The following is an 18303-nucleotide window of genomic DNA, read 5'->3' on the forward strand; positions in this document are numbered from 1 at the left end:
GATTGAAAATACCATGGCTTGGGTCAGGCGCACCTTAGTCTTCAAGGTGACATCTTTGCTTTTCAACACTTTAAAGAGGTCCTTTGCAGCAGATTTACCCAATGCAGTGCGTCGTTCGATTTCTCGACTGCTGTGTCCATGGCTGTCTGTCAGTTTGTCATACTGTGGGGGCTTGTGTGTTGCTGTGATGCTGGAAGCTATGCCACCGGTATTCAGATACCAGCAGAATCACCCACGAATAGCAGCAGAACATTGTCTGATACAGTACGGGAGATGAGCACCCCCAGGTTGGAAGGCACTCAAAAGATGACTGGGGAAGAGCTGCCTCCTCAAAGTAGGAAAAAAAAAAAAAAAGTAGAGTCGACCTTAATGACGTGGATGGAGTAAAGCTTTCAGGACCTTCATTCACTGATGTGGCATGACTCAAAATGAGAAGAAACAGATGCAAGCATCCATTAATAATCTGAACTTGGAATGGACGAAGTGTGAATCTAGGAAAATTGGAAATCATCAAAAATGAAATGGAACGCATAAACATCAATATCCTAGGCATTAGTAAGCTGAAATGGACTGGTATTGGCCATTTTAAATCAGAAAATGGTATAGTCCACTAAGCTGGGAATGACAACTTGAAGAGGAATGGTGTTGCGTTCATCATCAAAAAGAATGATTCAAGTAATGCTAGTCTCGATAAAGTCAGAGAACTTGTTCAGCAGGAGTAAAACTTGGAGGGATGGAAATAGGGAGATCTATCATTAAGACTTTTGGAGCCCTGCCTTAGAATAGTGTAATTCTGAGAGATGATAGTGTTCTGTGGGTGGCTATGATTATATGTTGCTGCTCTCAAGTGGAGAAAAAGGTTATTAGAGATAAAGTGGTCAAGGAGCTAAGGCCAGGGTGGTGATGGATTTTCCACATGGCTGGTGAGATGGTCCATGGTGGGCTGAGGCGGAGGAAGGTAGAACAGAAAATGAGGTGATGATCATGAGAGAGCTGAGTGGAATTCTCCAAGAAAGGAGAGAACCTATTTTGCTCTCTTTGTCTGCTTTGGAAAGAGTTTGAAGCTTGTTCTCTGGGATTGTCAGCGAAGACTTTGTCCCCAGGAAGTGAATGTGTGTAGGTATGTGCTTTGACGTAAGCCTGAGTTCATTTCATCACAGTGTTGTGTGATGCAAGGTGGCTCATACAAAGGGGTGGCTATGTTTTCCTGGTGGTTAGTCACTTGCTTGCTGGCTTTGTGCCTTGGAATGCCCTTCTGAGCAATGGTGAAGTGTCTTTGACAGACCCCACCTATTGTTTGCCGCCTTCTGGGAAAATCAAAATTGCTAAGGGGATTCTTAAAGGCAATTATAGACCATAGCAAAATAAGAATAGCTTACATTCCTGTCCACTTTCTTCCCACAGTAGGTATGTGCATTCTCGATTGCTTTTCCTTTACATATTAAAATGGTTAATATAATCATAGTAGAATTATTCTTTTTATCCACGTTGCTGATCCTTTTAGAATCCAAAAATTATATTTTCAGCTATAGCTTATTGAGCACACATAACCTGTGCTAAGTACTTTATGTTCATGATTCACCCTCAGCAGAGCACCTAATGACAGGTCTCATTCTCCCCATTTTGGAGAAATGAAAACAGAGGCCCAGAGACATGAAGCAAACTGCTCACATTTATGCAATTTGTGCATGGCAGAGTCAGGACTCAAACCCAGGTCTGCCTGGCTCCAAAGAGCATCTTAACCAGTAACAATGAAAACATACTTATTTAATATACTTTATCCACTATTTTTTATCTAAAAAAAAATAAAAAATAGTGGATAATTATAATGTTAAAATAATTTTCTATCTTATTTAAGTCGATTCCAACTCATAGCAACCCTATACCCAAGAGACCCTATAGGATAGAGTAAAACTGCCCCTTATGGTTTCCAAGGAGGGTCTGGTGGATTCGAACTGCCAACGTTTGGGTTAGCAGCCAAACTCTTAACCACTAGGCCACCAGGGGTCCATTATTAGCTTAGTGCCGCTCAACCCCTCGCGTTCCTTTAATTCTGTGATGGTCCATGGCTGACCCCTAGTGGAAAATGTGTAAATATTTTTTTTTTTTAATTAAATGTCAAGACAGGGTTGAGGTTCTTGAAGTCAGGTTTGTGGACACCAGGGAACTTCTTGGAAACAACCATATCACTCATTCCTTTACGGTATGTAAACTGAACGCTTGTCCAAATTACTTTAACTGAGCTCTCTGCTACTAATCCTAGAGACAGAGGGATTTAAAAGTCAGAGAATAAAGGTGAAGATAAGTTTAGAACCACTTTACTTCCATTTCGTATGTTAACATGGTTCTGTAAATGCACTTCACAGAAACTGAGTTAACATTGGTATTTTGGTTTAATTCAGATTATTAATCTCAAATTTTGAATGTAGGATAGAAATACCAGTGTTATAAAAATCTAAGCATTTGTTTTCTCAACATTAAGATCATGGAATTAGTGTTTGGTTTTTCTTTTTAAATTAAATATAGTTGCGACTTACCCTAAATATTTTTACAGTGATATCACAGATTGCACCAAAGTATGAATAAAATTATTTTTTAAACGACTTTTAGCATAGTACCTGTAGGTTATATTACTTTTGAAAAACAAAGATTACATTGAAGAGGCAAGAAAGGCTACCTAAACTATTTTCGTGTTTGAATCCTCGGGCAAAAAGATTAGGGCAATTAACTTATTTTTTTATATTCTTCTAAACATCGATAAGATATGGCAACCGAAACCACACAAAAGATATCCCAAAGCATTAAACTTCAGAAGATTGGGGCTAGGGTGGGGGGAAGTAACTGTGTGTGCAGAAAGCAGGGGCCAAGGTTTATCCTGCGCAGTCCCTCAGGGAGAGTGGATAGACTCACTTTTCTTTGCGTGCCTATCATTTGATCCTAATTAACAGCATCTCTGAAAGGAAGGTCCTGTTGTCCCATTTTACAGTTGAGGAAACACATTCAGAAATATTCGGAGGATGCATCTAGTTAAGTGGCAGAGGTGGGGTCCGAATCCTCCGTGCCCTTCCAGCCCTTCCCCCTCACTGCAGAGATGGTAGGTTCAGGGGCCCTGTGGAGAACAGAAAGAGTTCTCCATGATAATAACTCAGCCTTTGGAAGGAGGGAGCCACTTAGCGGAAGCTTCCAGTAACCTTTTTGTGGTGAACACAAAACAGTTACAAAGCTCCAGTGATACAGGGAGAGCTGGGGAGGTACAGATCCCAGACCCCATGCCTCAAGCTTTTGGTTCAGTAGATCCGGGTTGGGGAGCAGGAATCTGTATTTTTTAATAACCTGCCCAATAGATGCTGATGGTCTGCCAGGTTGCGAACCTCTGACAAAGATGTCGTCTTCTTTCCTTTTCATTTTTGTTGTTTACTTTCTTTTTTGTTTCTGTGTTTTTATTTCCTCTCTTGAGCATCAGTTATGTGTCATCTTATACCCACACGGGGGCGCTCATCTGTTTGAATCCCACTGAATTATGTATTAACACCTAAAAGAAATATTGATTTTTTTTTAACCTTGTAAAAATCCACTTGTTCAGGTAAGCTAAAATCTATATTAGTACTGGCAGTTTACCTCTGCATAAATCTGTTAATACTAATAGTTTAAAGGGAAGAAAAATATAATTGCAACAATGGCTGTACTTTCTCTGTTTCAGGCCAAGCAAGCACTACTTGAAATGGATGCTCTCTGTAAGTTTTGACTTCTTAATACAGCTTGAAAGTTTATTGTCCACTTGTACGTATAACATTTTCTACCTTAGAGTTTCTAAAAGCTTCAATTGTGGAAAAAAAAAAAATAGCAGCTCTCTATTTGCTGTTTTGGAGCCCTGGTGGTACAGTGGTTAAAAGCTCCACTGCTAATCAAAAGGTCAGCAGTTCGAAACAACCAGCCGCTCCTTGGAAACCCTGTGGGGCAGTTCTACTCTGTCCTGTAGGGTCGCTATGAGTTGGAATCAACTCAACGACAACGTTTTTTTTTTTTTTTTCTTTTTTTACTGTTCTAATAGAGCAGCAGACAGCATAATCTCTTCTTAGCACATCAACTTGTTTCTAATGGATTTCTGTCACATTATCTGTGAGTCACTTGATGGCAGGCCACAGACCTAGGTTTCTGTATCAGCCAACAATGTAGGACGTGATTGCAGGGTCAGCTCTCCCCACCCTCCCACGCCACCAGAACACAAGGCCCCACAGTCACCTCCCGCTCCTCCCACCCCTTAAAAGCGCCATGTTGCCCATCTGTAAGGAAGACACCAACTACATAGCCGTGGCTGTTCCTGACAATTCTAAACTCTAGACTCACACCCACCCCATGTCTGCAGTTGTATTTCTAGGCAGAGGATGAATACCTATTAAATAAGACGTCTTCAACAGCACATCTCACATCCTCGTTATCTCGTAGATTAAATAGAATACACATAGAAAACACTGGCTTTAAACACTCACAGCCAGGTCTTAAAATGTTTCTACTTGTACTAAAGCTTACAAAATAACTTTCGAGGACTCTTACCTCAAGTGTAAACACTTACTCCTTTCCCCCCTACCCCAGCCTGCCAATTCTTAAAAATTGTTAATAATTAAAAAAAAAACCACAAGTAGAAATATGAACAGCATTGTCACCACCGTCCATTTCGAGATCACTAGCTGTGGCAGTTTGCACATGACTATTAACCTAAAGATTGGCAATTCGAACCCACCTAGCAGTACTGTGGAAGAAAGACCTGGCCATCTGCTCCTGTAAAGACTACAGCCAAGAAAACCCTGTGGAGCAGTTCTACTCTATAACACATGGGGTCGCCATGAGTCAGAATCAACTCTACAGCAACAGATTTACTCATAGATATGACTCCACACTTCATATCCAACAGATCCTGAGAAATCATGGCCAGTCATCCCTACCAGGGTGCTAGGTTGAGGCTAATTCCCATGTTCTCTAAATCCCCACACTGTATTCCAAGAAAATCTCTTTAAGATTGTGTTTTAAGAGCACTCTGAAGAGTAGGCCAGGCCACGGATAACCAAAAAAACAATAAACCTGTGCCATCAAGTCAATTCTAACTCATGGCGACCCTAGAGGACAGTGTAGAACTGCCACATAGGGTTTCCAAGGAGCGGCTGACAGATTTGAACTACTGGCCTTTTGGTTGGCAGCCAGGCTTATAACCATTGCGCCACCAAGCTATGGATAGGTCTATGCAAATTGGGAGGAAAGTCAGAGGAAGATGGGGGCCTCGAGGAGTCAGCTGTTACTGTGACTGCCTCAGTTCAACATTAGTTGCTTACTCCCAGTCCTGTGCTAGCCCCTGAGCATAAGGAATTATTTCAAGCCACTAATTGGTGCCACGTGCATCTCACCTAGGCCCAGGCCAAAGCAGCCCAGCCTGAGACAGTGACCTTATTTACCCAGCTCTGGGTTAAGAATTGGCTGGGTGTGAACAGGGCAGGCCAGTCCTTTGGCCCAAGTGACTTCATTCATATAACTCTGCCTCTGACACTGGAGAAACATACTGTGGTCTTTGTGTTGTTAGGCACCTTGAGATACTCATTCAGCACCAGTAATAGGGGTAGGGGGACTGTATTCATGTCTAATGAAAAAGAAAATAACAGATGTCAAAAGAAGTCGTGACAGTTTTCTGAGAAGTCAGAAGACACCTCATTCTTGCTGGTGCGTGTGGTTGTCTTCACAGATCACCCAGGCTTCTGTTACAGTCCAGAGGGACAGTCGAAAGCCATCTGTGGTTCAAAAGAAGGTTCTGCTCCATATCGGCTGAGAAGAAAATCTGGTGAGTAGGATGTTGTAGTCAAAATTTAGTAATTATGGGGGACTAGTAATGAAGCCCTGGTGGCACAGTGGTTAAGAGCTACAGCTGCTAACCAAAAGGTCGGCAAGGGATGTGGCTGGTAGGCCTTGTGTGGGGTTTGAACTAAAAAAACAAGATACGGAAGGATTTTAAGCAATGAACAATGAGAATATCTGCCTTTGGAAAGAGAACTCTGGCTCCATATGGAGAATGAAGTAGGCACGGAGACCAGCTAGAAGGCTATCACACTAGTCTGGGTGAGAGATGGTGAGGGCTTGGACTAAGACAGTGGTGGCTGGGATGGCGAATTATTGGGAACCCACAAGACTGTGATGGGTGGAAACAGGAGAAATTTAGAATGATGTGCTAGTCTCTACCTACCTTGGGAGGATAATGTCAATGATAACCGAGATAGGAAATGCAGATAAAGGAACAGATTTTGGGAGAAGATAAGTGAACTGAGTTTGAGATATGTGGAGTTTGCTAGGTCTGTAGGGCATTTGGGAAATGTCAAATTGGCAGTAAGCACTTGAGGTCTGAAGCTTGGAAGGGGGGTCTGGAATAAGAGTATAAATTTGAACGTTTGCCATCAAGTGAATTCCAACTCATTACAACCCTATAGACAGAGTAGAATGCCCCATAGGGTTGCCATGGAGTGGCTGGTGGATTCAAACTTCCGACCTTTTGGTTAATAGTGGAGCTTTTAATCACTATACCACCGAGGCCCCTGTCAGCTTATAAACCTGTTACCATCAAGTCAATTCCCACTCATAGCGACCCTATAGGACAGCGTAGAGCTGCCTCATAGGGTTTCCAATGAGCAGCTGGTGGATTTGAACTGCCAGCTTTTTGGTTAGCAGCCATAGCTCTTAACCACTCTGCCACCAGAGCGCCTATCAGCTTGTAAGTGGTAGTTACAGCTAAGGAAGCTGCTCTGCTAGTTGGTAGGCTTGGTGAAGCAGTATTTTGCATCTCTGTTATGTGACTCTTGATTCCAAAGCTTTACGTTTTTTCTGCAACTTTGACTAGTAAATGTACTGCTGCTGAGTAACTCTAAGCAATGTGGACTTGGGTAAATTTGATAAAAAGTATCTGGAGCTCAATTAATTTGCCAATAAACTAATAATTCGCTTATAAATAAAAAATCATGATTTGGTTTTGCAAATGATGCTGGCTTTATTTCTTCTCCCAGAACCTTCTTCGAGATCACATAAAGTTTTGAAGACCAGTGGTAAGTGCTGAAATATCTTTTCCTCATTCTTGTCGGTATCTGCTTAGTCAAACCATACATAAAAAATAAACACCAGATGAATTACAGATTTTATTGTAAAATTGACTTCTATAAGTAAAAGTGACCCTTTATAAAATGTAAAGCTAAATGACATGTCTTAGTTATCTAGTGCTGCTATAACAGAAATATCACAAGTGGATGGTTTTAACAAAGAAATTTATTTCCTCACAGTAGGGTAGGCTAAAAGTCCAAATCCAAGGCATCAGCTCCAGGGGAAGGCTTTCTCTTTTGGCTCTGGAGGAAGGTCCTTGTCCTCAATCTTCCCATGGTCGAGGAACGTCTCAGGCACAGGGACCCCGGGTCCAAAGGACACACTCTGCTCCTGGTGCTGCTTTCTTGGTGGTATGAGGTCCCCACTCTGCTAGCTTGCCTTTCCTTTTACCTCTTGAGAGATAAAAGGTGGTACAGGCCACACCCCAGGGAAATTCCCTTTACATTGGATCAGGGAGTGACCTGAGCAAGCGTGTTCCATCCTACCCTAATGCTTTTAACCACAGGCAGAGATTATGATTTATAACACAGAGGAAAATCACAAAATGGAGGACAACCACACATGTCCTAACCAAGTTAATACACACATTTTTGGAGGGACATAATTCAGTCATGACATGACATAAAATATTTATAACATAAATGTTGTTGTTACGTGCCATCAAGTCAATTCCAACTCAGTGAACCTATAGGTTAGAGTAGAACTGCCCCATAGGGTTTCCAAGGAGTGGCTGATAGATTCGAACTGCTGACCTCTTGGTTAGTAGCTTAGCTCTTAACCACTACACCACCAGGACTCCATAACATAAATAACAAGTATAAAAAGGGTAGTATACCTATTATATCAAGAAATTACACACATTAAAAAGAAGGAAGAAATGACTCTTCTTTAAAAGGCAGAAAGTATAATTTAGCAGTTTCACAGAAGAAACAAATTGCCAATAAAATGAAAAAACAAAAAGTCACCTATATTAGTAATCAGAAACCACACATTTAAATGAGATAGCTGTAGGGAAAAAAGCTATGAGCTTGCCCAAAAGATACAGAAAAACAGGCACTATTTGATACTATTGGTAGGAGAGTAAAATTTTGCAACCGTTTTGGAGCAAAATTTGGTAATACTCATTAAAATGTCAAATGTGTATCCCCCTCGACACAGGCATTTGACTTTTAGGCATGTATAAAAATACTCACCCCAGTATGAATAGCCCTTTGTACGTGTGTGTTGTTCGTAGCATTTGTAAAAGACACTACATAAAATGCTCAACTTGTGGGAAATGATTACATAAATTGCAGTACATCCATACAATGGAATATTCTGCAGCTGTTTAAAAAAATGAAGTAGATCTCTATGGACATGAATGTCGACATATATTTAGCAGAAAAAGCAATATTACATATATCATTTTTATTATAAAAACAACAATCAAAAAAAGAGCAGGAGTGGCAATATTAATCTCTGACAAAATAGACTTTAAACCAAAATCCACCACAAAGGACCAGGAAGGACGCTATATAATGATTAAAAAGATCACTACGCCAGGAGGACATAACCGTAATAAATATTTATGCACCCAACAACAGGGCTCCAAAATACATAAAACAAACTCTAACAGCATTGAAAAGAGAAGTAGACAGCTCCACAGTAATAGTAGGAGACTTCAACGCACCACTTTCGGTTAAGGACAGAACATCCATAAAGAAGCTCAATAAAGACACAGAAGATCTAAATGCCACAATCAACCATAGACATATACAGAACACTCCACCCAACAGCAGCCAAGTATACTTTCTTTTCCAACACACATGGAACATTCACCACAGTAGACCACATAATTAGGCCACAAGCAAGCCTTAACAGAATCCAAAATACTGAAATATTACAAAGCATCTTTTCTGACCATAAAGCCATAAAAGTAGAAGTCAGTAACAGAAGAAGCAAGAAAAAAAAATCAAATACATGGAAACTGAACAACACCTTCTTCAAAAAGGACTGAGTTATAGAAGAAATCAAAGACGGAATAGAGAAGTTCACAGAATCAAACGAGAATGAAAACACATCCTACCAGAACCCTTGGGACACAGCAAAAGCAGTGCTCAGAGGTCAATTTATGGCAATAAATGCACACATCCAAAAAGAAGAAAGGGCCAAAATCAAAACATTAACCGTAAAACTTGAACAAATAGAAAGAGGGCAGCAAAAGAAGCCCTTGGGCACCAGAAGGAAGCAAATAATAAAAATTAGAGCCAAATTCAATGAAATAGAAAATAGTAAAACAATCGAAAGAGTTAACAAGACCAAAAGCTTGTCCTTTGAAAAGATCAAAAAAATTGTAAACCATTGGCCAAACTGACAAAAGAAAAACAGAAGAGGAAGCAAATAACCCAAATAAGAAATGAGATGGGCGATATCACAACAGACCCAACTGAAATTAAAAGAATCGTAACAGAATACTATGAAAAATTGTACCGCAACAAATTTGAAAACGTGGAAGAAATGGACAAATTTCTAGAAACACATTACCTACCAAAACTAACACAAACCAAGGTAGAACAACTAAATAAATCTATTACAAAAGAAGGGATTGAAGAGGTAATAAAAAAAATTCCCAACAACAAAAAAAAGCCCTGGCCCTGACAGCTTTACTGGAGAATTCTACCAAACCTTCAGAGAAGTGTTAATACCACTTCTACTACAGGTATTTCAGAGCATAGAAAAGGATGGAAAACTCCTGAACTCATTCTATGAAGCCAGCATAACCCTGATACCAAAACCAGGTAAAGACACCATGAAAAAAACAAAAATTACAGACCAATATCCATCATGAACATAGATGCAAAAATCCTCAGCAAAACTCTAGCCCAGTAGAATTCAATAACATATCAAAAAAATAATTCACCATGACCAAGTGGGATTCATACCAGGTATGTAGGGATCGTTCAACATTAGAAAAACAATCAATGTATTCCATCACATAAATAAAACAAAAGAACCCCATGATCTTATCAATTGATGCAGAAAAGGCATTTGACAAATTCCAACGGCCATTCATGATAAAAACTCTCGGCAAAATAGGAATAGAAGGGAAATTCCTGAACACAACAAACGGCATTTATACAAAGCCAACAGCCAGCATCATCCTAAATGGAGAGAGTCTGAAACCTTTCCCCTTGAGAACGGGAACCAGGCAAGAATGCCGTTTATCACCACTCTCAGTCAACATTGTGCTGGAGGTCCTAGCCAGAGCAATAAGGCAAGAAAAAGCAATAAAGGGCATCCAAACTGGTAAGGAAGAAGTAAAAGTATCCCTATATGCAGATGATATGATCTTATACACAGAAAACTCCCAAATAATCCACAAGAAAACTACTGCAACTAATAGAAGATTTCAGCACAAAGTATCAGGGTATAAGATAGACATACAAAAATCAGTTGGATTGTTCACCAACAAAGAGAACTTTGAAGAGGAGATCACCAAATCAATACCATTTACAATAGCCCCTCTTTAACAGATGGCACTGGCATAACTGGATATGTATCTGCAAAAAAAAAAACGAAACAAGACCCATACCTCACGCCATGTACAAAAACTACTTCAAAATGGATCAAAAACTTAAATATAAAATCTAAAGCAGTAAAGATTATGGAAGGAAAAATAGGGACAACGCTAGGAACCCTAATATATGGCATAAACAGAATACAAAACACACCTAACAATGCACAAACACCAGAAGAGAAACTAGATAACTGGGAGCTCCTAAAAATCAAACACTTAGGCTCATCAAAAGAGTTCACCAAAAGAGTAAAAAGACAACCTACAGACTGGGAAAATAAATTTGGCTATGACATATCTGATCAGAGTCTAATCTCTAAAATATACAAGATACTGCAAAACCTCAAGAACAAAAAGGCAACCCAATTTAAAAAATTGGCAAAGGATATGACATTCAGGTGGCTAACAGATACATGAGCAAATGCTCACGATCGTTAGCCATTAGAGAAATGCAAATCAAAACTACAGTGAGGTACCATCTCACCCCAGCAAGGCTAGCATTGACCCAAAAAACACAAAATAAAATGTTGGAGAGGTTGTAGAGAAACCGGAACACTTATACACTGCTAGTGGGAACGTAAAATGGTATAACCACTTTGGAAATCGATCTGGCGCTTCCAAAACCAAACCCAATGCCGTCAAGTCAATTCTGACTCATAGCGACCCTATAGGACAGTGTAGAACTGCCCCATAGAGTTTCCAGGGAGCGCCTGGTGGACTTGAACTGCCAACCCTTTGGTTAGCAGCCGTAGCAGTTAACCACTACTTCACCAGGGTTTCCAAGGCACTTCCTTAAAAACTAGAAATAGCAGTGCCATATGATCCAGCAGTCCTGCTCCTTGGAATATATCCTGCAGAACTAAGAGCCCTCACACAAATAGATATATGCATACCCATGTTCACTGCAGCACTGTTAACAATAGCAAAAAGATGGACACAACCTAGGTGCCCAACAACAGATGAATGGATAAACAAATTATGGTATGTACACACAATGGAATACTACACAACTATAAAGAACAATGAGGAATCCATGAAACATCTCACAACATGGTTGAATCTGGAAGGCATTATGCTGAGTGAAATTAGGCAGTCGCAAGAGGACAGATATTGTATGAAACCACTATTATAAGAACTCAAGAAAGGTTTAAACACAGAAGAAAACATTCTTTGATGGTTAGGAGGGAGGGAGGGGGTATTCACTAACTAGATATTGTTGTTGTTAGGTGCCGTCGAGTCGGTTCCAACTCACAGCGACCCTATGCCCAACAGAATGAAACACTGCCCGGTCCTGAGCCATCCTTACAATCGCTGTTATGCCTGAGCTCATTGTTGCAGCCGCTTACTAGCTAATAGACAAGGATTATCATAGGCAAAGGAAAGGGCGACACACCATATAGGGGAAGTCAGCACCGCTGTACTAAAACAAAAGCTATGAAGTTTCCTGAACACAGCCAAACACTTCGAGGGACAGAGTAGCTGGGCTGGGGTCTGGGGACCATGGTTTTGGGGAACATCTAGGAAAATTGGCATAGTAAAGTTTATTAAGAAAATGTTCTGCATCCCGCTTTGGTGAGTGGCGTCTGGGGTCTTAAAAGCTAGTGAGCAGCCATCTAAGTTGCATCAATTGGTCCCAACCCACCTGGAGCAAAGGAGAATGAACACCAAAGACACAAGGAAAATATTAGCCCAAGAGACAAGAGGGCCACATAAACCAGAGACCCCATCAGCCTCAGACCAGTACTAGATGGTGCTCAGCTACCACCAGTGACCGCCTTGACAGGGCATACAACCGAGAGTCCCTGACAGAGCAGGAGAAAAGTGGGGTACAGAACTCAAATTCACATAAAAACACCAGACTTAGTGGTCTGACTGAGACTGGAAGAACCCCAGAAGACACAGCCCCCGGACTCTCTGTTAACCCAGAACTGAAACCACTCCCGAAGCCAACTCTTCAGACAAAGATTAGACTGGACTATAAAACATAAAATAATACTCATGAAGAGTGTGCTTCATAGTTCAGGTAGATACACGAGACTAAATGGGCAGCTCCTGTCCAGAGGCGGGATGAGAAGGCAGAAAGGAATAGAAGCTGGTTGAATGGACACAGGAAATCCAGGGTGGAAAGGGGGAGTATGCTGACAAAGTATAGGGATTTGCAACTAGGGTCACGTAACCATATATGAAAAATTAATTTTACCTGTAAATTTTCACCTGAAGCACAAGAAAAAATTTTTTTTTAGAAAACCGCATCGAGGTGTGTGTATTAGGCAGGTGGTGGAAACTACGAAAGATGAACATCAAACCTTGAAGTGTAGTTACCTGGAAAAGCCAGTTGCCATCTGGTCGACTCCAGCTCACGGTCACCTCACGTGTGTCAAAGTGGAACAATGCTCTGTAGGGTTTTGTAGGTGGCCAGGACTTTCTTCTCAGGCACCTCTGGGTGGTCTCAAACTTACAGCCTTCTGGTTAGCAGCCAAGTGTTGACCATTTGTACCACCCAGGGGGTGGAATTTGTGGAGGAGGTTTTGATCACTTTTTGCTTTATATGCTTCTGAAATTAATTTTTAAAGATGAGACACACGTGACCAATCAGAACTTCAGAAATTAAGAAGATACTTCACATTCTGACAATCTAAGGTTGTTTTACATATAGTACAGGTTACATAAGTAGGATAATGGAAAATTGTCACACCAAAAATACTTTTAAGTACAAAGAGCCCAGAAGCCTTTTGGCCTTCAATTATTAGCAATAATTGAAAAATTCCTTATAAAATGTGAGCGGTTATCTATGTGTGAGATCTATTTTTTATTCTCAAACTTAAAAAAAATTTTTTTTTTTTCCAGAAACAGCGCAGGACATCCAAAAGGTAAGCACTATTTACATTTCTTATTTTGAAATGTTTGCTTTAGGTGCCTTTTGTAGGTACTCTTCCCTTTATAGGAAACCCTGGTGGCGTAGTGGTTAAGTGCTACAGTTTGAATCCACCATGCGCTCCTTGGAAACTCTACAGGGCAGTTCTCCTCTGTCCTATAGGGTCACTATGAGTTGGAATCGACTCAACAGCAGTGGGTTTAGTCTTTTTCTTTTTTTTTTCTTTATCTGTTTCAACCCCAGCCTATATTCCAAGTGCGAGCAATTATTTTACATTTTGAAATAGATTAAATGAGGGCTCATCCTTATCGACCTCCTCCCTCCCTGCTGTTTCATCTCTTAGAACTAAGGTGATTACTCATTCACCCTCCTGCCCTGCCTCTGGCCTTAGAAGCTGTAACCTTACCTCAGGATATAACGCCTGCAAGGACTAGTGTGATCCACCCCACCTTGCTCTTTTAAGGCCTGAGTATTGCTCGCTTCTGGAAGCGCTGGCCTTCAATCCCAGAGAGGAGGGTCCTTTCTGAGACCAAGGTCCTGCTACGTGATATAATGAGTCTTCCCTTACCAAGTTTTTCTTTTTCTTCTCTGCTGAAAGGTTAGGAGAAGAGGAATTTGTTTCAATGTGTTGAAAATGGTAGGCACTATGAGTCGGAATCAACTCACAGCAACCGGTTTGGTTTTTTGTTTTTACTGCAAGATGTACATATAAATTTATTAGCATGATGATGACTAGGTATTGCATCCTGGCCTGAGTGGTTTGTCCAGTGTCACCACTGAACAATTGACTTAATTAGCAATTCTTGAGGAATGGATCATGGCTTCTTGTTCACTCCTAGAAATCTGTAAGGATGTGGCTCTGTAAACCTTTCCCGAAGTTCCACTTGCACCATTCCCTAACACAGGGCCAAGGTGATCCTGTTGATAAAGGCCTTACCTTTCAGTTAAAACCAATAAAATGTCTAAAAATCAATAGAAACATCATTTTCATGGCTTAGGGTATGTGGGTTTTTTTTTCAATTACTGCATATTTTTATTTGGAAGCTTTTTTGAAACCTATTAACAGTAATTGGCTCATTGCCCTGAAAGATGTCTTGAGATTTGGATTTTTTTTTTTTTTAATCTTCATTGTTTTCACAAATGGAATCATTGCAGAAGATGCCCTGGACTTTGAAGCAGCCCAACTGAGACCTTGGAGCCCAGCCCTTCTCACTTAGATGGAGCAGTCACTCCATGAAAGAAAGAAGGGTCCTAGAGTTACACTCTCAAGCGCTTTTTAGAAACTTTTTCCAGCAGAGATCCAACCAAGGCTCCATACGGGGACTCTGAAGACCAGAAAGAAAGAAAAACAGCAGATGTGCTTTTTCCAATATAGCGAAATTCCATTTCCCAACAGGAGCGTGCAGAATGTATACAAAAAGCAGATTTACTAATGAGTAAAGAATTAATAAAAGGAAATATTCCTTGATGGTAACTTAATAGCTCTTGCTTCTCTCAGGATTGTAATCAATTCCCAACAAGATCCAAAATATAAATAAATATCCTGAGACCAAAGGTAGATGATAGATAATGAAAAAAAGAAAAATACAGAAATTCCAAGGAAATGTGTGTACCAGATTCCTTGACAAGTGATGGAAGGTTCTTGCAAATTTGACATCCCCAATATCTAACTATAACTATAGTATTTTGATCAGAAAATACATCCTGGGTACTAATTAGTTTGAACAGGCCTTAACCCTTTCAATTCTTTGAAGCTTATTCTTATACCTACAGAAGAGCATTAGAGGGTAATTAACTCTCTGCATAATTCAGCCCCAGCAAGAAAGGTTCCAAGTTATAAAAGACCCCATTGTTTTCTTTGATTAGAAATAGTTAATGCCACTCATATTTGACTTTCTAACAGGCAAATAAATATTACTTAATTAAATGAATTTTGAAGGGAAGTTTAAAAATTTCAATAGTGGATTAAATTACAACCTTGGAACAAAAGGCTCTTTGCCAAGAGTCTATAAACCAAGGTAATGCTGGTTAGGTTCATTGTAGGTCTGCAGATTTAAGGAAACCTTTGGGGTGTGCAGTGGGGTCACTGACAAGGACTTTTGGTGAATTGGAAACCACTATAAGACTCCTCGCAAGTCCAGGATGGGTCTAAGGTTCTAAGAAAGTCCTTGATAGAAACCAGGTATCATATAATCAATATTTGCGAAGTGTACACTGGACTTATATAAAGTAAAAGCTTTCTGAATTTAGCTGATATTCTGCAATGGGGCAAGGGTTTTGAAATCAGACCTGGGTTGAGTCCTACTTGCTACTGGCTAGGTAGAGCAAGTTACTGGCTCTCTATGAGCCCTAGATTTCCTTGCTGTGAAACTGATACAGTCATATCTAATTCACAGAGCTACTGCGAACATTAAGTTTGAACAATGTCTGCAAATGGCGTAGCCTAGTTTCTATATAAATATTAGTTACTGTCCTTTCTGCTGCTTCCTTTAGCAAAGAACTGAAGTGCTTCTCAAGACAATTAAAAGCAACTATTTTTACCCATCATTTTCTTTAAGAGTATTATAGTCTAAGGGAGAGACAGTAGGTAAATACAAGAGAACGTCAGATGCTATGTATCTTCTCCATGGTGTTGTCACTCAGTTGCTATATTTCTGACCTCCTCAGGCTTCCAGAGAGAACGGGCCTCCCCAGCTGACTTCAGCAGGGCCACCTCCTGCCCAGAGGACCAGTCAACCGAGCAGCTCAGCCATCCTCAGCGTGCTGGGCGGGGGTGGTGCTGTGAGAAACATCTGGACCGACCCTCAGATCAGGCAAGCCTTGTTCCCCAGTCAGCGGGCCCCACAGGAGAACGAGGACGACGAGGATGATTATCAGATGTTCGTGCCGTCCTTCTCCTCTTCAGACTTGAACTCCACCAGACTGAGCGAAGACAGCACTTCAAGTCGCCCTTGCAGCTGGCACATGGGACAGATTCAGTCCATAGAGGCCTCTGGCTCTGGCCACAGGGTTGTTAGGAGGGCCAGCAGTGCCGGTGAGAGCAATACTTGCCCTCCTGAGATAAGGATTAGAGACAGCGATGGCTCTCAGTACAGCCCCGGAAGGGAGCTGCAGAACGGGCCTACCACTGAAGGACAGGATGCCATGACTTCCTTTGGATTCTCTGTAGAGTTGACTTTTGATGATCTAGACCATGTTTATGATAACATAAGTTACGAAGACTTAAAATTAATGGTTGCTAAACGAGAAGAAGCTGAATCCACTCCCCAAAAATCAGCCAAGGACTCTGTTCGCCCCAAAAGCACCCCAGAATTAGCCTTCTTCAAGAGGCAGACTGGCCGAGATAAGAGTACTCTCCACACAAGAAGAGATGGAACTCTAACAGGTAGAAAATCACCTAACCAAAACACCTATGACCTCAAGGTTGTGGAGGAAAACGTCTATGACACCATAGGACTCCCCGAGCCACCATCTCCGAATTTCCAATGCAGCAGCCTAAAACGACCAAAGAGGAGCACCTTTTTAGGTCTGCAGGCTGACTTTGCATGCTGTGACAGCCTGAGGCCATTCGTTTCCCAGGACAGGCTCCAGTTCAGTGAGGAGGACGAAATGCCCTACCACCAGGGTCCCTCTGATAACAGTTATCTGAGTTTGCTGTATAACTCTCCCAGCTGTAACTTGTCCGTAACTGACAAGTCCATATCTGATAAACTGTCGGAAGAAGTTGATGAAATCTGGAATGACCTTGAAAATTACATCAAGAAAAATGAAGACAAAACTAGAGACCGTCTCCTAGCTGCGTTTCCTGTTAGCAAGGACGACGTGCCAGACAGGCTGCACATGGGGAGCACACCTGAGCTGAACAAGGACAGGGCCCATTCAACATCCACACTGTCGCTTCCGGAGAGCCATACTTTCCTCACCCCTGTGAAAAGCAGGGCTGGCAGAGCTAGCCGGGCCAATCACCCATTGGACGAAGACCTGATTTCTAAAGAAGGCTCCTTTGTGAGTCTTAATCGGCTCTCTCTGGCCAGTGAGGTACCTCCTATGGAAAATCCCTACGACTTGGCCATCAGCAGTCTGTCCCAAACAGACCCAGAAATCTCTGAGCCTGGGACAGAGGCCTCAGATAGAACAAAAAGCAGGGTTTTTTTGATGGCTAGGCAATATAGCCAGAAGATCAAGAAGGCAAATCAACTTCTAAAGGTGAAAAGTCCAGAGCTGGAGCAGCCACCAGCCAGTCAGCAGCATAATTTGGTACACAAAGACCTGGCTGCCATTTTAGAAGAGAAGAAGCAAGGAGGGGCTGCCATTGGTATGTTCACCGTGCTTTTCTTCTTTCCTGATAGTAAGATGTGAGCATAGTTTTCAGATTCTAAAATGTCCTTAAAACAGATACACGTGTGATCAGATTGTCAAATGTTGTTTTCAGATTCTAAAATGTCCTTAAAACTGATACGTGTGTGATCATGTTGTCAAACTTTTATGATGTCAAAGATCACTGACAAAGCTATTACTAATCTTTTCACTTCACTTCCAGTGAATCAAATAAAGGAGAAGTATAAGTTTATAAGTTAGAGCTTGATTTGGCCTAGTTGGGTTTTGTCGACGTGTAACATTGTCATTATAGGATTGACATTTTAAGAAAAAGGTTTCTTTAAGATAATCTAAAGTATGAAAAATAGCCACCAGTTTTAACCTGTTTCAGTAATTCGTTAGGAGGAATAGTAGATTATGTAATCTTTTA

The 18303-nt window shown here is 41.0% G+C and overlaps 1 protein-coding gene across 7 annotated transcripts in view; it reads left to right on the top strand.

The window, feature by feature from the left end:
• Window positions 1–18303, top strand: part of PLEKHG1 (pleckstrin homology and RhoGEF domain containing G1) — a 299198-nt gene that overhangs the window by 271750 nt on the left and 9145 nt on the right. For all 7 annotated transcript variants that reach the window (XM_049903298.1, XM_049903306.1, XM_049903289.1 and 4 more), the window contains 5 exons: window positions 3701–3734; window positions 5732–5827; window positions 7038–7076; window positions 13529–13551; window positions 16224–17871. In XM_049903298.1, the coding sequence (XP_049759255.1) occupies window positions 3701–3734; window positions 5732–5827; window positions 7038–7076; window positions 13529–13551; window positions 16224–17871 (1840 nt within the window). The remainder of the gene's footprint in view (window positions 1–3700; window positions 3735–5731; window positions 5828–7037; window positions 7077–13528; window positions 13552–16223; window positions 17872–18303) is intronic.

This window comes from Elephas maximus, chromosome 1 (genome assembly GCF_024166365.1).
Source record: "Elephas maximus indicus isolate mEleMax1 chromosome 1, mEleMax1 primary haplotype, whole genome shotgun sequence".
Taxonomy (NCBI): domain Eukaryota; kingdom Metazoa; phylum Chordata; class Mammalia; order Proboscidea; family Elephantidae; genus Elephas; species Elephas maximus.